The sequence below is a fragment of the Diabrotica virgifera genome, chromosome 7, assembly GCF_917563875.1.
Source record: "Diabrotica virgifera virgifera chromosome 7, PGI_DIABVI_V3a".
NCBI lineage: Eukaryota > Metazoa > Arthropoda > Insecta > Coleoptera > Chrysomelidae > Diabrotica > Diabrotica virgifera.
This window is the reverse complement of record NC_065449.1, coordinates 217,744,473-217,770,665: the sequence shown is the minus strand read 5'-3', so window position 1 is coordinate 217,770,665 and position 26,193 is coordinate 217,744,473. Positions and strand designations below refer to the sequence as shown.

General features: G+C 33.2%; 1 protein-coding gene across 7 annotated transcripts in view; it reads right to left on the bottom strand.

Moving 5' to 3' along the window:
* Positions 1 to 26,193, bottom strand: part of LOC114329862 (casein kinase I) — a 149,439-nt gene that overhangs the window by 66,883 nt on the left and 56,363 nt on the right. For all 7 annotated transcript variants that reach the window (XR_007699242.1, XM_050655759.1, XM_050655757.1 and 4 more), the window contains exon 3: positions 4,363 to 4,679. Coding sequence is in view for 6 of the 7 variants with exons in the window: in XM_050655759.1 (XP_050511716.1) it covers positions 4,363 to 4,679 (317 nt within the window). In the remaining variant the exon portion in view is untranslated. The remainder of the gene's footprint in view (positions 1 to 4,362; positions 4,680 to 26,193) is intronic.

Sequence of the window (26,193 nt, the reverse complement as noted above, 5' to 3'; positions counted from 1 at the left end):
GCAGTTATTCTTGTTTTACATGGACAAGTGTATTATTCTATTTACTCTACGATATTTATTAGGCATAATAGAGCGATTGTTGGCGGGCATGTTAAAAAAATGTACACTATAATCATTCATACTGTCTGAAGTAAATAATTTATTCAATATGATGTATATAAACATAGAACAATAACATGAACGAACCATGTTAATAATAACATTAACCAAAATACCAAAATTACCGTTTATTATACATTAGGTACTGTTACTTTTCCACTATTGTATTGTTAGACGATAAATACCTACATTGAACATAATCTGGTTGAATATTGTATTTATATGGATATGGGATTAAAGCACAATATTGATTGTAACGAGAATAACATGTTACATTTGTTTGGACTTTTCGATTTCAAATGCGGAAATCATTTTCAAAAAACGCATTCATTAAGCAATTATTAGATTTAGGGCCGGTTGTTCGAACGCTAATCAACAATGATCATTATCAAATAATTAATTACTGTCAATGTAAATTGTTAAAACATAATTAATTACAATTCTGAGACTATAATCAATTAATATAACAATAATTATTAACATAATTAATAATAAATCTCATAATTGTAATTAATTATGTTTTCAGCAACCCAAACAAAGTTGACATTGACAGTTTTGGTGACAGTAGTTAAATATTTAATAATGATCATTGTTGATTAGCGTTCGAACAACCGGTCCTTAACCTGCAAATTAATTTGACAGCTGACTTACTTGGCCTCCATCTTGTATGCAAGTAGCCATATTTTAAGTTAAATTCTGAGAGGTGATATTGCACCTTCTGATTGACATCCAATTCTGATATGTCTATGATTGTGTGGTTAATTATAGACGTGTATCTGACATATTAATTCATTAATGTTGGTATATTCTTATTGCTGGCTTCTTCTCTTACCTAGTATTGGTAACCAGGGCCTACATTTTTGAAGTTCTACTTCTTTAGGCGCGATTGAGAGTAAAATTTCATAATACTGCGCGCATGCGCACACAGACAGTATGGCGTTTAGTAGCTGAATCTTTCAAGTTATGTATAAATATATCAGTGCAAGAAAAGGTGTGAAAAGAATATATTAGTGTTTTTAGTAAATATATTTATTATAATTTTTGTGTCTTTCAATTTGTCTTCCTCAGGAGTAAGATGAGTATTATTAAAACATGTTGTTGTATATTTATTATACTTCACCTTGTCTGTTTGTTACCGTGAATTCTAATTAGGTACGTCCGAACCGATACAGACACAGTCCTCGTAGCGTATTTGGTATAGCATTCGGCCAGAGATCGAGAGGTCTTGAGTTAGAGTCCGGAGCAATCCTATACTTTTTTTTTTATTTTTTTGAAAGCGGTAAGCACAAAATTAGTTCGGTGTTTAAAAAAATTAAAACAAACTGTTTAAAGTATATTTATTTTTAAGAAATCATATAATAGAAGTATAACTTCTTACGTGCGTACAAAGTACACACACATTCTTTTTTTATATAATTTGCTCTTCTTGCTATTGTTTCTTTCATAACTATTATACATCTGCTACAGGTTACCATAATTTCTTAACTTATATTCTTTTTTGAAGACCATTTCCAGATTGGAAATCGAAACAACAAAACAAATGTAAAATGTAATTTTCATTACAATTAATTGTGGTTTAATCCCATATAAATACAATACCTATTTGAGTTAAACATGCCACAAGAAAACAGTTTCAGAACCTCTGAAAATGTGAACTTAAAAAAACGTAAGTAAGAGTCCCGTCAAATATTGAATAGACACATAAGAGTAAAAAGTACAAAAATTAAAATATAATAAAAGTCAACAGAAAAAGGGTCAAGGAAGCCAAAAATAATGGCCAGCGTATTCAATGGCAAAACAATTGATTTCAATCAAAATATATTGAATAAAAATATTGTATAAATTTTGCAATTCATTGTTTTTGTCTTTGGTTTTATATCTTACTTACTGTATATTGACGATTTCCAGGGACGAAAATCCAGGGAAACCTTGCTTGACTAGAATCTCTAGACTTTAAATAGTGAAAAACTATGAATAGGATGAGAACAGGGGTCGCCAGTAAAATCAAACATGGCAAAATGGTGGGAAATGGACCAAGATGATGTATAATTGAAGGAAAAATCGAAGGAAGAAGAGGAGTGTGCAGAAAGAAAATGTCATGACTCCGTAATGTCAAGCAATGGACAGGACTAAGAAACATAGGAGACCTAATACATACTGCATGGGATAGGAGAAAAATGGTCAAACGTGATCGCGAACATCCATTAGTGGATTGCATAATAAGAAGATGTAAACTTTGACGGGAGAAATACAAAATATGGAATATCTTATATACAGAAACTTTCCTCATCGGATACTAGGCCGAAATTCTCTAATAAAAAAAATCAGAATTAACTGTTGTTGTAAACTTTGATTGGAAAAATACAAAATATGGAACATCTTACATGCAGAAACTTTCCTCATCGAATACTAGGCTGAGATACTCTAGTAAAAAAAATCAGAATTAACTGTTGCTTATCGACTCCAAATAAGACGAAAATTAGTAAAGTCTACAGTATTTTGTAAATTCTAAAATAACGAAAACCAATTTGAGTACGCGGTAAAAACGAATTGATCGTTTTGTTCTTGAAATACTTGGCAATAAATCAAAAAATTTCCAGACCAGCAATTATTTTTAAACCATTTTCCACGCGCTTTTTTCAAAGACAAAACTGAAAGGTAAACCTAAACGATATTTGGTCAAATAATAGTAAAAATCATCAGCAATATTCTTACGATTAAATGTAAGGAAAAAATAAGGGATGAAATGTGTGGACAAAAATAATAAGTACAACCACAGAGCAGCAGCAGAACAATTAAACGATTCAGTCTCTAATATAAATGCATCAAGAAAAAATAGCAATTTTACTGCCCAGCTTAAATAGCCAATATAATAGTCATGTCAGGTTAGACAAAAAAATTTTAAAGAAACTTTTTTGTTCAATATCTCACAATTTTCAATTTTTGACAAAAATAGTAAGATTGTGATTTCCTACAATTTCTTCCTTGCAATTTTTTTCGTGCGGTCTATATTTTCAGAGTTAAGGGGGAAATAGTGACTAAGTATAATTATCTTGTTTATTATTAACTTTACGGCATAAATGGACAAATATACATAAACAAAAATAGAGAGAATTAAATTTTATACAATTTTGATTTCTTTGATTTTTGTGCTACAATCAAGAATAATTAAGGGGATGGGTACGAACTTTCGGCTGTGATGCTATTTAAATGGGGTTTCATTTTTTTCGAATCCTGAGAAAACTAATTAAGTATTTTTGAAAAATTTAAACGCAGAATGAAAGATTATGTTTATTTTAATAAGTTACAGGGGTGAAAAACTAAGAGAAAATGTAGTGTAATTTTTAATTTCAAATATCTCATTCAAAAGAAACTTTGTATTTAAACGGGTCTGTCCAAAGTGCACCTGCGCGCTGTTATTAAGGTATTTATAGAAATCCGCGCCGCGCACTTCGCGCCGACAGTAGTTGGATCGTGTGCGCACCGTTTGTGTCACTTGAAAACACGTACTAACGCGTACTAATCTAATGAACCAGCCACGAACGCGCACCGCACACACGTCCGGAAGTGGTCGGCGCGCGTATCTATACGTACCTTTAGAAATATTCGCATACGGACTCGGCTTTCTGACTCAGAAACCAGCGTGCACTATGGACGCCCTAACGAGACAAAAACAGTCAACGAACCCTACACGCTGACGAGATTCAATTCAATACTTATGTCGCCCCCCCCCACTGTTTTCCCTATTAACATCGACCGCACAAAAAAATTAAAAAAAAAATTGTAGGAAATCTCAGTTCTTACGGGCTCAATTCTTATTTTTTAACGGGCTTATCACTTATAACATTTTTGAACAGTATGCTTGAAATTTATAACTAAAAGCCCTATTGGGACTTTACTGTACTTATGGATCAACCAGTAGAACATAATAGACTGGATCTCATAAAGAAATACCACTTATTGATATGACGATACCTAGCAAGAATAATCTGCGTGTTATATATATACAAGAAAAACATCACTGACTACAGAAACCTTGAGATAAAAATAATACAATGGAGGATGAATAGTATCCACGCGATATTCATTCTCCTTTCTACTACTAGGGTCATTTCGAAGAACCGCTAGAAAAACACTTGGGTCTTGGCTTGGTAAACATCTCTACATTGCCATTCAAAAATCAAACTTAACAGCGTAAAAGGTCATTGAGTTATTGTGATTACCCATAAAAAATGAATTATATTTGTTTAAATGTGTACTTACCAGTTAAATTTTTATCTTCACGGTATATTATATGCATTCTAGTTCTGGTGTCTCTAAATTTCTTAGCCAGTCCAAAATCGATCAAGAATAATTTGTTGCAATGACGGCCGATGCCCATGAGGAAATTGTCCGGCTTTATATCACGATGTATGAACGATTTGCAATGGACAAATTCTATACGAGTGATCATTTGATCTGCCAACATGAGTACGGTTTTAATGGTGAATCTGCGGGTACAAAAATTGAAGAGGTCTTCCAACGACGGACCGAGCAGGTCCATGACAAGGACATTATATTCTTTTTCTTGTCCATAATATCTGGAACAAAAAAATCAATTAAAATCTAAAAGCGAAATCGCTGTAGTTGGCTATATACCATAGTTATAAAAACTATTGAAGCGAAAAACTTCCATATATATTAAATTCCAAGTACATATATTAATGTATATTAAATTTTTGTTAAAAATTTTTTAAGGTACTATTGTTTGTTTTTTAACCAAGAGGAGTGATTCAAATTTACCAAGCTGTATTGCTTGTTTGTAATTGGTCAAACCGCAGGAAAGTTTACTCCACTGTTATAAAAATTTTGACACTAATGACATTTATCAAATTTTGACACTAATGACATTTATCAAATTTTGACACTAATGACATTTATCAAATTTTGACACTAGTGACATTTCATAGGTTAATTAAGTTATATCGGCGATTTTTGTGTTTTCTGTGTTATTCCTTTAATTTTTAGATTGTTAGTCTGCTTTTATATAAAAGGCAGTTGTTTTTGGAACTCTTTAGTGACGTATTAATTTAATATAATATTTATGGATTACCGTTGAGGGTCGACTAGATCAACCAAAAAAGAATATGTATTTGGTTATTATTCTAGTGACTTTCTTCGGTGTGAATCTGCCTTTTTAGTTTACTCCTCCTGGTTAAAAAATAAATTATAGTACGCTTTAGAGGACCAAAAATAAGCATTTTTTCAAGAATTTTTTTCTCAGAACCTTTATTAGCAATGAACACAAAACTTTTTACATATTAATATCTAACTCTTAGAGAATACAAAAATATGTAGATCTTTTTTAATTTATGCACGTACACTAATATTGTAGAGGGCGCCAAAGTCGAGGCCTAAAAAAAAAGTAGTTCCGATGGCGGACAGTTAATCTCAGGATTGGGATCTATGAAACAGAAAAATCGTACGGCATTTAAAAAAGGAAGGTTTCTTACGTGACGATTTACCACCGTTAGTGAAAAATTCCGCAAAAAAAAGATTTTACGGAAATTTGAAAAATTTTTGTGAAAAAATCGTCCGTTTTTCTTCAGTTTTTCATGGTTAAAAAATATTATTTATTTTTTGGTCAAATTGTGGTAAATTGTCACGTAAGAAACTTTCCTTTTTCAAATGCAGTACGATTTTTTTTTTGTTTCAGATATCCCAATCCTGAGATTAACTGTCAGCCATCATTTTTCGATGCCTCGACTTTTGCACCTTCTACAATATTAGTGTACGTGCATAAATAAAAAAAGATATATTTTAGTACTCTCTGAGGCAAACCGCACACCAACAAAACATGAAACGAAAAACACGTTTCATGAAAATTAAACACGGCTAAACAAATCTTGAAGTCCGCCTACCAATGAAACGAGTGTGATTCATGCTCATAACACATTTTTATTTTCGGAAAGTTTCATAAATGGCCGGGCGTCTATTTGTTTACCAGTGTTTTATTTCCATGAAACGTGATTTACGTTTCATGGAAATAAACCACTGCTAAACAAATATATGTCCGGCCATTTATGAAACTCTCCGAAAATAAAAATGTGTCATGAGCATGAATCACACTCGTTTCATTGGTAGGCGGACTTTGAGATTTGTTTAACAGTGTTTTATTTTCATGAAACATGTTTCACGTTTCATGTTTCTTTGGTGTGCGGCTTGCCTAAGAGTTAGATATTAATATGTAAACAGTTTTATGTTCATTTCTAATACAGGTTCTAAGAAAAAAATTCTTGAAAAAAATGATTATTTTTGGTCTTCTAAAGTGTACTAGTACCTTAAAAATCATAAACATGGATTAATAAAAAACATAATGTTTTCGGTCCTATCAGACCATCATCAGTGAGAACGTCTAAGTACATACGTATGTGGAGCTAGTCACAAAAATGAGTCAAAAGACCGATAAATGACATGATAAGTATGTATTTAAAATGAAGAACATGAAGACATTAAGTCGATATTAAATAGATTATTATGGGCATATACAATCCCTGATCGAAAAGCATGTGGTACTATGGTGAGAGGTGAAGACCAACTCAGTTGGTTCCATAGTAACAATATATTATTAAAAAAGCACTTTAACACTTTTCCTCTTTTCTCGATTGAGTATTAGTTTTTGTTGTACATATAAATTATTACAATCACTGAATACATAGTTAGTGAAAAAATTATCACATTATTTTTTAACTGAATTAATAATTTGCAATTATACAAATAACAGTTATCCAAGAACATTCAAAAGCCATCTTTAAAGTAATGATGACATTGTCAAGTAGAATGACATTCTAGTAATGTTTACATATCCATACCAGTGTGAATTTTACTACACGTAATTTGCCCTGTAAAGACAGAAAAAGTAGGGATAGCCGTAAAATATTTGCGAATTATGTACCGATGGCCTTAAGCAAAAAATAAAGATATTAAAATTTATAAATTACTGCAAAATAAGGGTTTTTGCAATTAATATTATCACTTTTGATTTTTTCACTTTTTATGACTGTTTTAAAAAGCAAAGCAAAATCAGTTGTACATTTTCCAGCTATCCCTCCCATACCATTTAGAATCTTCAAAAACCCGTAGAAGATTTTTTCAGCTGTTTCTCTTTCTTGACTGGTCTATATATGTACTGGACTAAAATTTCTTGTTCTCAAAGGCCACCGGCTAATAATAACGCGTATTGGAAGCGAAAAAGGTTTCGTTGAAGGTGGTTCGCTACAGTTTCAGCCGACATCACCAATGACTGCCATAAGGAAATGACTGAATATTTTATACAAACGCTGTAATGTAATCGTTAGGGACAATGCCACTTACAATTCGCGAATAACAGAGAATCTTCGATAAACCTCTTCAAAAAAAAAGCTAATATGTACTAAGAAACGGGTTAGGAAAAAAAATATAAATTTGAGATAATAAAGGGATCTCATCAATTAATAAAGGGTGTCCCATCAGTTAGTAAAGCGCGTCCCATCAATTAATAAAGGGTGTCCCAAAAATTTACGCAAGATTTTAATTTTCTTGGCCATGTGGCTGGCATAAAAATAAATCTTCTTCTTAAAGTGCCTATCCGTTCCGGATGTTGGCGATCAGCATGGCTATCCTAACTTTGCTTGCTGCTATTCTGAATAATCCGGTTGTCGATGTATTAAACCACTTTCTCAGGTTTTGAAGCCAAGATATTCTTCTTCTCCCTGGTCCTCTCTTTCCAAATACCTTGCCTTGAAGAATGAGTTACAACAAGCCATATCTCTGTTCATTCCTCATAACATGGCCAAGATATTCTAGTTTGCTCTCTTTGATTGTGTTAATAATCTCGCATTCCTTGCCTATTCTACGTAGAACCTCAACATTAGTCACACGATCCACCCACGAAATTCTCAAAATGCGCCTGTAACATCACATCTCGAATGCCTCGAGTTTTCTCAAAGAAGCCTCGGAAAGTGTCCAGGCCTCTACTCCGTATAATAACGTAGAAAATACATAGCATCTGATGATAGAGATTTTGGTAGTAAGAGGTAAATCGTGGCTTCTGAAAAGAGACTTCATCATTATGAACGCTGATCTCGCTTTTCCTATGCGTTGTTTTATTTCACATGAGTGGTCCCACTGGCTGTTTATGTTGGTACGAAGGTATGTGTAGCTGTCGACCCTGTCAATTAGTTGTTGGTTAACCAAAAGCTGTGTATTTAATATTTCGCGCTTACTGACTACCATATAAAATAAATCTAATAGTGTTAAATCACACGATCTAGGGGGCCGATTCTGAATTACCGAAACGAGAGCGTACACGATCATGAAATGTTTCATGCAAAAATTGAAATGATTGAATTGCTTCACCCAGGGCTGCTTTATCCATTAGGCAATATAGGCAGTTGAATAGGGGGACAAATTATGAGAGGGCGGCAAAAGCAAAAATACACAAAAATGGTGCATGTTTGAAGGGCGGCTATTAGAGAATTGCCTAGGGCGTCAATTGACCTAAACGCGGCCCTGGTTTCACCGTCTTGTTGAAACCACATGTCGTCCACATCCATATCATCCAATGCACTATCGAGCACCAGAATTCTTGTGTCAATTGAACTTTTTAGCATTGAGAACAGATGTTCAGTAAGTATAGGCTGCACAGTGGTTCCAAATGCTAAAACGTGGTCATGAGGTAAAATAAAAAGTCCCTATTCAGGGATTTTCATGTTTACAGTTGTTTTCTCATACTATCGTAGAGTCGTAATACGCAGGTATAAGGATCAAACCGGATATATTCTTATTCATAACTCCGGAACAAGTGAGCCATGTACGACCTTATTTTGGCCGGCCGTGAAAGTTAAAAAGAACGCATATATCGAAAACGTTGTAAAACGTTTTGTAGTTTATCAATTTTACTGCTGTAAAGCAAATTCTTCTTTTTCAAGTATGTCTTAATGTAAGATGTAATATTGACTAAAGATTTGGTAACAATAAATGCATAAAATTTGTTAATGAATAAACAATACAAATATACTTGAAATAATCAAAATGTCGTAAAAATACATTCAAAAATTACATAATTCTGCGATTAATGTATATTAATCTCAAAATGTACAGTCAGAAGATACAGAATCACATTGGTTTAGCTGCCGTTAACTGCCTTTGCATTGCTGGTAGATGTTTGAATATAAAAGTTTGAAATGACGTATATTAGATGATTCTGGAGGTTGTTGCGTATGTACGGGCGGTTGTCCGGTTGTACATAAGTAATAGGTTTTGAATGAATCCCTCTCTCCTGTCGTTTCCCCATTACTGAGGATCGTGATTTCTTAAAATATTCCTAACAATGTTTCTCCATTGGTCTCTATCTTCAGCTGCTCTAAGAGCTTCGCAGAATGAGTTTCCACCTGAATGCTTTATTTTGTCAGACCATCTAGTTGGTGATCGTCCTCTTTATCTTCTCCCCGGAACATTTCCAGAAACAATTAATCTCTCCAAACTGTCGTCACCTCTGCGAACCACGTGACCAAAGAATTGCAGAATTCGTTGCAGACATATTGTGGACAGCCTTTTTTTAATATTAAGTTGGTTTAGAATGGAAACGTTTGTCCTATGAGCTGTCCAAAGGCATCAATTTTTTGGCGCTCGCATGCGCGAAGAGTCCAAGTCTCTGCTCCGTATAGAAATATTGAGAATACAAGGGCATTCACCAGTCTCATCTTGATATTTTGAGAGATAGATCTATCTTTCCAAACTTTAGTTAGGCGACTCATCGCATTTTTTGTCATACCAATACGTCTCCGAACTTCTGCTTCACAGTTACCATCGTTAGTTATACTAGACCCGAGATAGACAAATGTGTTTACTATCTGGTATTCCTGTAATATGTTAGTCAGTCGAATAGTGTCAAATCTGTCGACCACCATTATTTTTGTCTTAGCTTTATTGATTTTCAGATCAACTTTATTGCTTTCGTACTCAACTCTTCGCAGAAGATCAAACATTTCTTGCTCATTTGCTGCTATAAGTGTAGTGTCATCAGCAAATCTTTAATTGGAGATTTTCCTACCAGCTACTGTTACTCCACCGGCCCATCCTTGTAAAACCATCCTCATGACATGTTCACCATAAATGTTAAATAAGTCAGATAACACGCATCCTTGTCTAACACCTCTCTCGGTCTTGAATTGGTTTCAGAACTTCTGATCTAATCGTACTGTCGCTATATTAGACTGGTACAGATTTTTAATAAGTGTCACCAGGTGCATTGGTGCGCCCATTTCTATTAAAATTGACCACAGATTTATCCAGCTTACACAATCAAATGCCTTTTGGTAGTCAACGAAACATATAATCATAGGTACTTGAAATTCTCTAGAATTTTCAATGAGTTGTCTCAGGTTCAGGATTTGTTACCTTGTACCTTTACCCTTTACAAACCCCGCTTGTTCCTGAGGTATTTGGTAATGTAGATAGGTTTTTAATCTGTTTTTGATGATATGCAACAAGATTTTACTAGCATGTGTTATTAGTGACAGTGTGCGGTAGTTTTCACATCTGGTAGTAGTTCCTTTTTTGTGTAGTGGGATATAAATTGAGGTACACCAATCAGATGGCCATTTTCCTAAATTCCAAACAGCGACACAGATAGAATGGATGATATGTAATCCTTTGTCACCTAGTAACTGTAGTATTTCACATGGTATTGAATCAATGCCTGGGGATTCTGAATATTGTACTTCAAAAAGAAAATGTATTGGTTATCAGCAATTTCAAAAGTCTCCAAAGGTTTCTGCTTTCTATACACGTTGTGTTCCATCTATCTGGTAAATCGTGGCCAATATTCTCTTTTTATTCTCCTAATCTCTTTGTATTGTTAGTAGTTTTTTTGTTACTGCAGTATTGTAGGTATGCTTTCCGCTTCTCGTATGCTAAATATTTGATTTCGCTGTATGGTTTTCTTGCTTTTCGCCATCGAATTATTTTTCTTCCTTCAAGTTTATACAGGGTGTTTCATTAAGAATGTCCAATCCCTGAGTTGTAGATTCTAGACCTCAAAATATTAAGATTTCACCCAAATCACTTAAAGAAAATATGGCTCCTTACTGAGTTACAGGGTGTTTTATTTAAAAATTATTTTTAACCAGTACTTTAAAACTTTTTGGACGTATCCTTATCATACTTGGCAGCAAGTATGGCTACTACCAGAGGCGTACGATATGGGATAGTGAATAGTTGACCCTTCCCAATTTCCACGCCACTGGGGGAATTACTATTTTAACTCAATTTTTCGATTCTCCTGTCCTTTCTGTGTGACTAATATACTCTCCATTGGTAACGATTAAGTCATTAATTTTCAAGATATTTGAAGTTAAAAATAAAAGGGCTTATTTTGATTAACGTATTGTGTCGCTTCATTTTTAACTTCAAATATCTCGAAAACTAATGATTTTATAGTTAGGAATGCAGAGTATATTATTTGATTAAAGAGTGTATTATTAAATAGTATGTATTAGAAAATCTAAAAATTACACTAAAATAGCAATTCCGTCAGTGGCGTAGAATTTGGGAAGGACCAATCAGTCAATTTACCCTGTCGTACGCCTCTGGTAGTAGCCAGAAACGATTATTTAACATAATTTAGTAGAACGTACTGTACCTACACTTTCTGCCAAGTATTATATGGATACGTCAAATAGTATTAAAGTACTGGGTATAAATAATTTTTAAATATATTAATCATATCATAAATTAATCAAAATATCTGTGCCGTTTCATTTTTAACTTCAAATATTTCGAAAGCTAATGACTTTATCGTTACCAATGAAGAGCATATAATTTACATAGAAAGTATTGGAAAATCTAAAAATTGAGCTAACATAGTAATTAGCCCAGTGGCGTGGAAATTGGGAAGGGTCAACTATTCACTATCCCCTATCGTACGCCTCTGGTAGTAGCTTCGAAACGTTTATTTATCATAATTTAGTAGGGTGTATAGTTAGCCTTTACCTTTCTCTATGTGAAGACAGAGAATTCCACTCAACAACCCACGTGCTTCGTGGAAAGTCATATAATACCTTAGGGTAGATCCTTGGTAATTTCATCCATCGTCCGGATTTAGCATTTAATGTTTTAATGTAAGACATTTAGTCGACATTTTAAAGGTTTTAAACCAAATAGTTTTGGTGGCTTAGCATGTAGAGCTTGCAAAGAACACTGATGATGCTCTCTTTAGAGCGAAAACGTTCTGTTTTGTATTTGTAGCCCTTGTTTGGGGGTTTTTAAAATAAATATACCTTTTACGCAGAAGATTTTCTTCAATTTTTGGTGTATAACTTTTTTGGGGGTTTTTAAAATAAATATACCTTTTACGCAGAAGATTTTCTTCAATTTTTGGTGTATAGTAGTCAGGGCACAAAATATCCATGATATTTATATAAATATCAAAATATCGGATATATATGATATATATCCGATATATATCCAAAATGTGATATTTATAATGATATTTATGATATTTTGGAAAACATTTCAATAGAGAAACTAAATTGACCAAAATAAGACTACTCTAAATGTATAATGTAACAGTATAAAATATATATTTTTACTTAAATAAAAAATACAAAAATATAAACGTACGTATGGTAGTATGTTACATAAACGGAAAACAAAATGATACGAGTATCCAAGTAACAACTAAATTAAGTAAAAATATTGAAAACATAAAACATTAATTTAAACATAAATATAGGTATTTCTATTTTTCCAAAATAACTTAAAATTCTGAACATTTAAAAAATAAAACCAAAATTTAGAAAATTAATTAAAATGATGGTTAACATCGGAAGTGTCTAAATCAAAACCAGTAAAGCACCCAAGACTTAATTCTGCCTGTTCATTTTCCCTTCTTTCAATTTCTTGTTCAGACCAAATCCATTCCAAATTGTCATGTTTTTGGTATGAAGAACTGTTTAAATATTTAAACATGAATACGTTTAGCAGCCTTTTCGGTTCCTAAATTATTTCGTAATTTGGAATGCACAAGTCCAAAGCTTGAAAAGCATCTTTCAATGCCTGCCGTTGAAGCTACTGGTGTAAGTAATTGGTTAATTCGTTCGATAATAGCTATTTGTATAACAAGGGAGGAAAGTGCTACTTTTCCTCCCGAGAATGAAGTTTACTGCCCGACGCGTAGCGGAGGGCAGTAATCATTCAAGGGAGGAAAAGGCACTTTACTCCCATGTTATACATATGGTTTTTCCACCTTCCTCAAATAACAAGTCATTTTTTCATTTTTACTTAATTTATTGATGTAACTAACCAACAAAATTTGTTAGAACTAAAACTAATAAGTAGGTACAATATAACTGTCAACTGTCAATAATATAAGTCAAATTATTAATGTAAACATTGTTAAATCAGAATAACAATTTACTGTTTTTTACCATTCTGCAAAATACAGAGTGTTTTTAAATAAACGTTAAAATGTATAGATACTTACGTAATAGAAAATAGATATTGTACAGGGCGTCAATAAGTTATATTTCATGAATGAAATACCATGACGTCACTTTTACTTTTCCTCCCTAGGGAGGAAAAGTACAACTTTGCTCCCTACAATCAGGTCCGGAAAAGTATACTTTCGGTAGAGGTAGGTGGAAAATATGTTTTTATCAGGTCAAGCAGATTCAGCGATTGGAACAGACTTCCGCCATAATAATGGAGATGTTTTTTTTGAAATTTGGACCATATATAAAAGACGGAAAAGGTTTAGACTTCGAAGTTAGGGTCATTACAAACGGAACAAAATCTGTGTTGGTTGAATTAAAATATTCATAAGCCTGTTCTTTTTGTTCGGCAGTAAAGTCTTTCTCCCGAAAAGCGATGGTCCAGTAAGTTTACCAAAAAATGAGGCAAACCTAGAGCCATATTCCTCCTTTTGCAATAAAAGTTCTTAATTTGAATTGGTTGATCACTCAGATCTTTTTCCAGTTGAATCCAAATTTCTACGGCGACAGCAATTGTCGTTGGTTTTAACCTTCTTATGTAAAAATTAGTACGAAATAAAGTACTGATATATATCACGATATATATAATATACATATCATGATATATATCACGATATATATCGTGATATATATCAGTGGATATATATCCTCGCGCCCTGACAGTAGTCACACTTTTCTGCCAAGTATGATAAGGATACGTCAAATAGTTTTAAAGTACTGGCTAAAAATAGTTTTTAAATTTTCAAATAAAACACCCTGTAACTCAGTAAGGAGCCACATTTTATTTAAGTGATTTGGGTTAAATCTTATTATTTTGAGGTCTAGAATCTACAACTCAGAGATTGGACATTCTTAATGAAACACCCTGTATATGACTAATTTTATTCAACTCTCAGGTGGATCTTGACCGGTTAATTAAAATTGTAAATAAAACTTATTATTGATGTCTGTTGACAAACAAAGCTACTTCTCTGTTGCTGTAAAATTGCAACGTGACAATACTAGCGTGTACGATGTTGTCGAGTTCGACGACCCTTCAAACTGGGCGAGTTTCATTATTATTTATACTTACAGCGCAACATCTCGTGACATTTTCTAAAATTTCGAAGTTTTTTGACCGCTTTACCTTCTATTAAATTAATTAAAACCATTTGATGTGGTTATTAAGATACTCGGTTTTGATGATCAGACAGAAATTACTAGTGATAATTTAGCAATTTAAGTTAAAAGGCTCAATAGCTTGTTACTGTTGGAATACAGCAGTTAAAAAAAACTTGAGTGTTAAATATAGAGTTGGTAAAAATATTTTCGTATATTTTTTCGGGAACCATTTGTCATATTTTTGTTGTATACAAATAGAGGAAATACATATAGCTCGCGGAAATAAGATTTCACTCGGGACTGTGACAAATCCAAGAATCTGAAATTTATTTTTGGGTATTATAGGCATATACAAGAAAAACCTATCCGCTGGGAACGTTAACTACGATTATATGTCACGTGGTACACTCTGACGTCGCGGGGGACGATCTTATGTGTACGCTTTATGTGTGATTTATAAAAAGCAGAGATTATTTAAAATTTTACTATTAATTTTATGCTTATGTATCACTACATTATTACCAATTTGCTATAAATACTCTATATTCAGGGGTGGCCAAACTGCGGCTCGCGAGCCACATGTGGCTCTTTGAAGGATTATTTGTGGCTCCCAATAAATTTACCTGAATCACTTTCAATTTTTGTGTTTCAAAATCTCTTAAATCACTGACAACAAATGAAAAAAACTAATTATTAGTCAGTTACAATTATTGTAACAACATGACTTAGACTTAGTGACCCCTTATCACCGTTGCTATTCAATCTGGCCCTAGAATATGTAATAAGTAAAATATCATATGCGCTGGCAGGGGGATTACCGAATCGAGGATCAAAACCAGGCCCGGATGTTCCTAAAAACGAGTTTTCGTCTGCCGAGCGCATGACGTCACTCACAGAGTAATCGCTGGCGGGATATTAGGAAACCAATATAAATAACGTCAAACTTCTCTTATTTTATTCAAATTACAAAAGGTAAAAATCTGAAATTTACACAGAAGTTACTATATATGTAAATACAACTTTTTGTCTAAGAGATTTTAAAATAATTAACCACAAATTAAAATTAGAAAAGGTATTTAGAAGACCAAATATATTTGTATAAGTAACTTAAAAACTAAACAATTAATTAAAAAATATGTTCGAGCATTATTTTAAATATTTAGTTAGGTTTGAATAGAGAACATGAAATAAATAAGTGCTGTTTTCGAATTAACGTTTGTATAAATAAAATATTCCTATACTTATTACTAAACTTAGGCAAGTATGCTAATAAAAACGTATGAAATATGCGCATATGCAGTAGTTTAAATAAAATATGCATGTTGTTTTCACCCAATTTTGGAAAAATGTGAAAACGTTGAATTATTTACGTATGTCTGACATACGTCTAGAATGACAAGTGAGGTGTCGAATGAAAGCTTATATTATAAGGATGGTACTAAAGGTGAGAAATTTGACCTAGGACTTCCGGTTTTCGAGTTGCAACCGGAAGTACTGTTTTAAAGTCACCGGAATAGTACAAGCGATATATTATTCGATCCGCTTTAGCAAGACGAGAACAAATATATACTTCCGTTTTCATGACTGTCTGTCCGTCCATCCGTGAATATAACTCCTCCGTTACTAATACAGATAGAATGACAAATGAGATGTCGAACGAAAGCTTATAACCCAAGGATGGTGTTAAAGATAAGACATTTGACATCGGACTTCCGGTTTTAGAGTTGCAACCGGAAGTACCTACCGTTTTAAAGCGATATATTATTTGACGTGCCTTAGCAAAATAAGAATAAATGTAGAGATACTTTTGGTTATTATACCTATAATTTTCGGTTAAAAGGTTCTAACCGGAAGTGCCATATAATATAATCGCAGAAATAGTACCTGTGACATATCAATCAAATCGTATTGAAGAGTCGAGCTTGAATCTTTGAAAATTAAAATTTAAAAGAAAATTAGGTGTTGAAAATTCTGGGAAAATTCTTGTAACCTGAACGAGGTTACGAGACGGTTACTACAGTTTCCCAGAATTTTCAACACTTAGGTAATTTTTTTTTAACTTTTAATTTTCGCGATTTCCGGAATGGAAATCGAAACTCAAACAGTAGTATTTAAGAAATGTAATTTTCGTTACACCAACAATTGTGGCTCAATCCCATATACACATTATTAAGAGCTTTTTATTGTTTTCTAGGCCAAAATTTTTTTCCATTTTCTTTTGGTAGCTCTCTGGAGGGTAATTGATCTATTTAGTTCTTTTATGCGAATGAACATTCTTGTTCTAAAGAACAAGCGTTTTGCCTTTTCGGGGCATTGAATATCTACACTTTGCAACAAAAGACTTTTTATGAAATTTTCACCACATACTAATCCATCTTTATTATGTGCAGCAAAAAATACCCTGTTGAGACTCTCAATGGCATTCATGAATGCAGAAGATGGTTTTGACAAACCACCCTCGCTCAAATGATCTATCCACGTAAATGATGCACTCGACGAACTTTGCAATGATAAGTCGTTCTTAAATTTATGGCAAATGAATCCTGCCAGATCATTTAACTCCATTCTGTATCTTTTACAGTTAGAGCTCCATTTCCCGCCCCCTATGATTTCCCGGAAATCGGGAAATTTAAAAATGAAGAGAAGAAATTGGTTTTTAATTATTTTTCACTCTCTTTTTTATTTTTCTATTTTATCTTCATTATTTTTCAATGCAATTAGTATTAAAACGTATAAATTTGATTAAATATTGAACATATTTAGAAACAGGAAAATTATAAATTTGTGTTTAATCTGAATTTTCGTTGTTTTTATTATTGAAATAAGTTTTAGGAAAACATAAATTGTTCAGTGTTTGATCTTTCCAGCTGATTCCTTTTTTGTACAGAAATTTGCTGAAATTATAAACACACGTTCGCTTTCTGTTGATGAAGGTCAGAAAGGTCTGATGTTTTTTAGTGCAGTGAGTAATTTTGTAAATGTCCGGTCAGCTGATTTGAATTGTCGTACAACGTGACCTCTTTTTTAATGACCGTTTATAATTTTTCATCGCATTCTTCATAAACATAAATTTAATTAAAAATTAATATTTACGATATAATCCTTGACCCTTCAAAATGAATCAGATCATTTGCATAAACAATAGAATGTTTAGGCTTTAAAAATGTAACTAAAAAATGAAATATTTTAAGTGGAATTTGTTTCAAGCTTCGGTCATATGTCGTATAATCCGTGTATAATATTAATATACGACATAATATGACGGAAGCTCACAACAAATAAGAAGTGTGGAAAAGTCCTATTTAAAACGAAATATTTAAAAAAACCTCAAAAAACACAATTAAACGAATTTATAAGGGAAAACGTATGTTAACTATATGTGTACTGCAAGCTAACTTTTAAAACAACTCTGTGAGTGACGTATTTCGCGCCAAGGAGGATCCGCCCACAAATGTGTACCATCCTATCTCTGGTTGAGTGTATCGTGGATCAAAACCATTGTTGGCCTTTGGTGATAATGTAGGTGCAGTCGCTCATTCTACAAGAGACGTGAGAGAGGTGTTTTAACAACTCGAGGAAGAAACAGGTAGTTTGAGCCTTCGAATAAATAATGAGAAGACGAAATACATGCTAGTAACCAAAAATTCAAGACCAAGAGTTAGGCAGAACATAATTATTAATGACCACAACTTCGAAGTAGTAAAAGAGTTTAAATATGTAGGGGCGATAATTCTAGATGAAAACCACATATAAAAAGAGGTCTCAGTATGGATAGCTGCCTGAAATAAAGCTAATGGCTAAACTGCTAAATGCTAAATTGCTAATAATGGCTAAACTGCTAAAAAGACAATCTAAATTCAGACTGTACACGCCAATTATTATTCACCCAATTGTTACATATGGAAGTGAAACATGGACTCTATATCAGCGGGAAATAAATTTGCTGCTGGGATTTGAAAGGAAAGTTATCAGAATGATATTTGGCCTCAAAGGGATAAACTGACAGGAGAGTGTAGAAGGAGCCGCAAAGCTGAGTTGGTGACTGTGTATGGTACTGAAAACATCTCCAGACATATAAAAGCTAAGGTAAGATGGGCAGGTCATGTGGTACGATCAGAGGAAACAAAGTGTTAAAGAGTTTAAGACAGTGTTTTTGAGAGACGGTAAAAGATCAGTGGACCGTCCCAGAAATAGATGGAAGGATGATGAAAAATCGAAGTAACTTGAATTAGTAAAGACTGCTTGAAGAATTATTTTCATATTTCAAAAATACAAAAAAGTTTAAATTTTTGAAACTGTTTATTCATTTTTAATTTTATTTCACTTTAAAATTCGCAAATCCAAGGACTGAGAGAAAAATGTATTATGTGCCTTTTTTTACACTTCTTAAATAATTTTTAATTGCGGCTCGCGAAAAATTTCAAATTTTTAAAAATGGCTCGGACTATCAAGGAGCTTGGCCACCCCTATATGGTAGAAAATGTCTGATATAAGTAATACATAAATATAATTTCAATGCAGAAAAATACGAAGAGATTTTAAGGCTGACAGCCAAAGTGTGACGTCACGACTGTTATATTGTTATTATCACTTTGTAAACAAAGCTTGAAAAGCCAGGATTTGCCCAATTTCAATTCTTTTTAATTCCTATAAAGTTGAAATTTTGCTTCCTCTGCTGCTTTTTCTGCTTAACCCTAGAACCACAAGGTGGGGTCGCCGGCGATTCCACCCCACATTTTTTTACATGTGCGTGATTCTGATGAACCTGTATGTTGTCCTTTGTCCTCCCATCTGCCTTCAGTGTTTCACATGACTCGTAACTGGGGATGCATGTTTTATGAAAGTTTACATTTAGTCGTATTTGCAGCACATTTCTGATTTTTTACCTCACCTGAGGATAGAAAGGGCCGCCATATTTGTGTTTACTATGAATAAAATATGTATGCAGAACATCAATTTAGTATTTGTAAAGATTGTAAATAATATGACAATAAGGGAGGAAAGGCAGTTTTTGTTTTTATTTGATTCAGAGTTGGACCTCCATCTCCAGATAGCTATTTCTGCCTCTCAGGCGTTATCAATGGAGCTATGCAGTCAGAACTCTGAATAAACACCAACAGACTGCCTTATTTAAGGGAAATTACCGCGAATGCAATAATTCCACTTTTGGGGCGCAAATCAGCGACTTTTCGTCTTCCTAGTTTTAATATAAAAAGACTATTCAACTGGTAACTTGTTTTTTAATTACCTTTACCATCCTCATAAGTATATGTCAAATATAAGTGCTTCTATCTATTGACTCATTCTGTATTAGTTGTGCTTATTGTTATGTAACAATACAATTTGCGATTAGAAATCTAATCATTTAGTATTTTGTTTGTGAAATAAGTTTGAAAAATATTGAAATGTCGTTTATTTTGAAACATATTTTGGGGTCGCCGGTGACCCCACCTTGTGAAAATCGTTCCATAATTTCACCTTGTAGTTAAGTATCGTGTTTTTAAGATAATACTACCTCGGTCTTGAATTTCTATGAAATATAGTTTTTTAGTGATATTCCCCAAGCAAAGGTTAGGAACTTTTGTGAACCATTGTATTTTGTATAATAAAAATGGTAATGTGCTTTAGCCCGGATTGTAAACACTATAGTGAAAGTAGACAAGGCGAAAACGGCGGGTTCGAAGAGAAAAATATTCCCATGAGATTTTTTTGCATAATCACATTCGTGAGACATCCCAGAATAAGGTTCAAGAAGTCGCCCAAGTGAAAAGTGGGCCAATTTTTTTTAACAATTTTTTTTTAATCAAATTGCAAGAATCAATATTTTTGGCCCGAACAATTTTTTCTTTGATTTTTTGGACCATTCTGGACAAAAAAGGTCTCTTATAATTTTTCTCTAAAGTTGATCGTTTTCGACTTATAAGCAATTTAAAATTGAAAAAAACGAAAAATGGCGATTTTCAAGGCTTAATAACTCGGTTAAAAGTTATTATTATGAAAGTCAATATATGACTAAATCAAAGTTTTAAGCCCCCCCTACAAGATCCGGAAGAAATTTTTGTCATTATTTTATTACTAAGCTGTTATTTTTAAGTAATAATAATAAGCGCCATGCACGTGTGCGGGGCTGTAAATGCTGAGTGCGAGAGAGAAGCTATTCCAGCAGTCCATTTATGCATCTTACTCGCACTCACATTTACAGCAGCGTCAATACGATACAACCACTCATTGTTATTAATTAAAAATAACAGCTTAGTAGTAAATTAATGACACAGATTTCTTCAGGATCATGAACGGCGACTTTAAACTTTGATTTAGTCACTTTCTGACTTTCAAAATAATAATTTTTGACCGAGTTATTAAGCCTTAAAAATGGTCATTTTCGCGTTTTTCAAATTTTAACTTGCTTATAACTCGAAAAAGATCAACTTTAGAGAAAAATTATAAGAGACCTTTTTTGTCCAAAATGATCCAAAAAACCTAAAAAAAAATTAGTCCGGGCCAAAATATTGATTTTTGCAATTTGATTAAAAAAATTGTTAAAAAAAAATTGGCCCACTTTTCTCGTGGGCGACTTCTTGAACCTTATTCTGGGATGTCTCACGAATGTGATTATGCAAAAATATCTCATGGGAATATTTTTCCCAACGAACCCGCCGTTTCCGCCTTGTCTAAAGAGGGATATGTAGATTCTTTGTTTCCAAAATCTGGTTGAAAAGAGGAGGTGAATTTCATTAGGTAAGAAAATATAGTGCAGTGAAAGAACTGAGTTTATCACCCGTGGGGGACGGCTTACAAATTATGCCACCATGAGAAGCACTCTGTCGACATATCATATCCCCGCCATGTCAACACTCTCAGCGGATACAGTACTGTGCGAATTAATGTGAACAAACAGAATTAATTTGTAAATATGATTTATTTAGGCCAACGGTAAATTTAGGTACACTTACATGAGATTTTTCATTAATTAGTATTTAATATGTCCCCCTTTTACTTTTATGACTTCCAGAAGTCTTCTAGGCATGGAATCCACAAGTTTTTTGCAATTGTTTGTGATTGCTTCATCTCTAAACCACACCTTAATCACTGCTTCCGCCAGTTTTGTTTTTGTCGTACAGTCAAATTTTTCCAGTTTAGCCTTACATATTGCCCACAAATTTTCAATAGGATTAAGGTCAGGTGAATTCCCAGGCCAATCACGAAGGGTAATATTATTATCCTTGAAGTATCCTATAAGTATAACCTTCGATACATGGCACGGAGCTGAATCTTGTTGAAAAATTGCAGTCCCTTCGGCCTGTACTTTGTCAAGCTCTATAGCTAAGCGTTGCCCTAGCATGGCTTTGTACTTTTCACTGTTCATCATACCTTCAATAGGAATAAGAGTGCCAGTTCCTGAGTATGAAAAACAGCACCAGAACATTTTTTTGGTGGGATGTTTAACTGTTTGGTTAATATGGCTAGCTGAAAGTGACTCATTGGCTGCCTTTCGTAAGAATTTTGATCGCTGGCCCTGCACTAGGAAGTGGGTCTCATCAGAAAATACACTTTTGTCCAATCTTCTGCACTCCAATGAGCGTATTTTTTTGCCCAATTTAGTCTTTTTTTTCATCATAGGCGCTGTCAGAAGTTGTTTCTTCTGCGGTCTCACGGCTCTTTTCCCTCCTTCTAAGAGACGTCTGCGTACCGTTGAGTCGTGAATTTTTATTCCAGCTTTTCTAAATCTTGCTGGAAGTCATAACTTTTACGTTTATACGTAAATAACGTTTTTTGGACAAAACAGCTGACAGAATAGGCACAGCAGGTGTGCCAACTTATGAAAACTGAATTTCGATCTCTGTTCACATTAATTCGCACAATACTGTACATTTTCTGTAGATATTTTTGCGTGTTTTTTTAATTATCAACAATTGATGTAAAAAATGGAAGTTTTTCGATTTTTGTTTACAATTAAAAAGCTTAATACTGAAGGTATAATTACAAAACTATCTTTTAAAACATAAAACTAGCTTTGAAATGGCGACTGCTAAAAGTTGTAAAATTAATGTTTGACTGCTAAAAGTAATATCAGATTTAACTAAAATGTCATGCAATGATTCCTGACATTCTTAAAATCATTTTTTTATTTATTTGGTTTTACGGCAAACACATTTGGGTGTATACCATTTAGCATTGACGGTTCTAACATTCTTAACGAAATCGTGACATGTCCTGTCTAAAAAAAAAACATTTTTTAGAAAAAGGTATTGCTGCTAAAGCACGGGATGGATTTTCAATCTGTCAATGTTGTTTATCCAAAAAAATGTCAAAATTTACGTAAGTCGAGTTATTTCTGCTAGATGGCTCTGTGCAAAACTTTTGGTTCGCCTCGTATGTACAATGACTTGTATCAATGCTTGCTTTAGTTCCTGATTAACATAGACATTGTTTACCTGCATCGGTCATGGCCCTATCAGTCTTGATTGCTATAAGTTTTATTGTACTAGTATTTACAAAATATACACACTTTTAAAGGTAGACAAAAGACCAAATAGAAAAATAAACAAAAGGAAATATTGTAATTTGAAAATTATTTACACTTACATTAATCGTATTTTTTGTTTTTGTTATTGAATGAAGTTTAAAAACAATTTAAATCGTACGATGTTTACTTCACGTAAAATTATTACGTTCACATGTTTTAATGACTCATCTATACTAGGATTCACAAAGTTACGCGCCGTTTGACAGGTAGACCAAATATTCTAAAAGTAAAAAGAGGAACTTTGATTTTATTATGAAAATATGGATATACGCTTTTTGCAATTTACATTAATTCTTCATATACATATTTACATCTTCATATTTGTTGTTTTTGTTATTGGATGAGGTTTTAAATACATTTAAATTGTATGGTGTTTATGACACGTAACATTCGCGTTCGAACTCGTGGTTTCAATGAATTATACCAGGAATTGATTGTGATGTCTGTAAGTTTAACACGCAAATCTTGTACTGCGGTTAAAAAACTACTAAACGCACTCACTTGAATGGAAATACGTTCAGTGAAGAATAAAAATAATAGTAGAGATATTACCTACGTGTTTTTTACAAATAACTGTTTGAAATTATCATTATCAAAATCCGGGAAGTGGAAGTGCAACAATAGTTTGAAATAAAGTTAATTTCTTAGCAATCGTCTTCTTGTATTTCCTTATTAGATGTGTTCAATAACTTTGACATCAGGTTCATAGTAAAAAAATGCCGAACTTATGGAAATAATCATTTTAAAAGACTCTAGCCCAGGAGCCATTGCTTTAAGTTTTAGAGAGAAAAATTGAGAAAGTTAAATTTGGCATAATTCTCATCAATGATTAACTTTACTATTCCAGGAGCGTTCCAAAAAACTTCTTCATGATCTTGTGAATACAAGAACCCTTGGCATAACTTTCTTCCATTTTACATCACCTCTTTACTTGTCTGTAGTGATAGACCACGGCATTTGACACAAATAAAATCGATTTTTAAATACAGCACCTAGAGATTTACAACTTTTTGTATTGTGTTCAGGATGATGTCAGGAAAAAAGTCTACTATAGAAAAATGGGTGGAAATGCATAGTTGCATTTTAAAGTAGGTACATAAAATGAATCCAAAAGTGCATAAACATGTCAAAATAAGCATATTAAGGGCCAGATTTTATTACTCGCGAGTTTATGAGGTCGCTGAACATTCGAGTCGACCTTCGGTGCACCTGATGTCCAAAACCCTCCAAAGTCCATAAGATAACATGCCTTAGCAGTGACCTTGGGCACCAGGTGGTCCGGGGGTCTGTTCTGATGACGTATTCGTATTCAGCGACCCCAAAAACCGCCTAGTAATCTATTTGCATGCGTTCAAGGCCGGAAACCTTCTAAACTCCAGAAGATGACGTGCCTCAGCTGTAACCATCTGCACCAGGCATAGTGATGAGCGAGACTGGTCTTGGTCTTGCGGTCTTGGTCTTGCAGCAAGACCAAGACCAAGACTGCCTTTTGGTTGCAAGACCAAGACCAAGACCAAGCTTGCAAGAACAAGACCAAGACCAAGACCGAACCTTGCAAGACCACGCAAGACCAAGACCAACCTGCAAGACTCTTGCATTTTTTTGAGAAAAATTGGTTTTTATTATTTAACTTTATTTTTTAGTTCAAGAATATATACTGACATTTTAAGAAACCTTAAACAATATCGAATTTTTAAAATACATAATATTTTGGTTATATTTTTAAGTCGTTTTGATTAAGTCAAACGGTTTGCATTTTCTCAACCTTCAAAGTGTCCAGAAGGCAAGTTTTCAAACGGCGACAGTTTAAGGACAATTGAAATTACTTGTAAGACAAAAAAAATGTAATTATAGATAGGGTAATCCATTTAAAAAAAAATGCAATTAAAAACGGTTTTTATGTACCAGTAGTTTTCGCTTTTTTGTCTAATAAAAATACTAACACTTATTTCAATTCTTTTCGCATAATCGAGGAAAAATGTAGGTCGTTAAATTTAAAATTAATACAAAAAATATCATAATAAATTTTGAAAAGGGGTTCACAATGCCGTGAAAGCATTGTGGCCTGAATAAAAAATAACTGGTTGTCGATTGTAATGTGTCAAGCTTGGTATCGCAAAATCCAAAGCTTAGGTTCAGTTTCTGAATATAATGACAAAAATTCCGATACTGGGAAATTTTTAAAATTATTTTTTGGATTAATTTTTTACAATCAACGAAAGTTGGAAGTTTAATTATTTGTGAAAATCCCGGATGACAAACGCGTAAAGAAGTTTACTGATTTCATAGTTCAAAACTTTTTGGAAGAATCTAGGTTTTCCCCAGAAAGGGCCAGTACTACAAATAGTATGTGTCGCACTTGAAATGCATGCGCATCATTTCAGTGTGTTTTAAATTCTAGTTTTTACTACCCACATCCGAGTATTTTCAACTTTTTAAATGTCATAATGGGTATTCAATCCAAAAATATGTGAAAATAAAAAGTGCGAATAACTCGTGTTACGAGAGCAATGTAGTTTAAATAAAATTAAAGAACTGCAAGATAACAAATTACAGAATTAAAGCGTTTATAACTCCCCATTAGGTGTAGTTATTATGTTATAGTATTAGGTCTATAAATAGGTATGTAAATATGAATGGTAAATATGAACGTATTTACTAAAAAGTATGTTTTAGTTAGTTTATAAAAAAAGTTAATTGTATTAAATAGTGATTAAATAGAGTAAAAAATATTTTATTTTTGTGTTCTCTTAAAAAAATTTAATTTATGTTCTTAAATTTGACCCTCGTAGGATAAATACTACAGTGTTCTAGTGAAAGGAGCAGATCATTATCTGTTAACTATAAACCGTTTATCCCTTTTCGTAAAATCCGTGAATTGAAGTTCCCCGACCATTTGTGGCACCTTTAAGAAGCTCTTTTTCTTTAACATTTTATTAAAATACAGGGGCAATA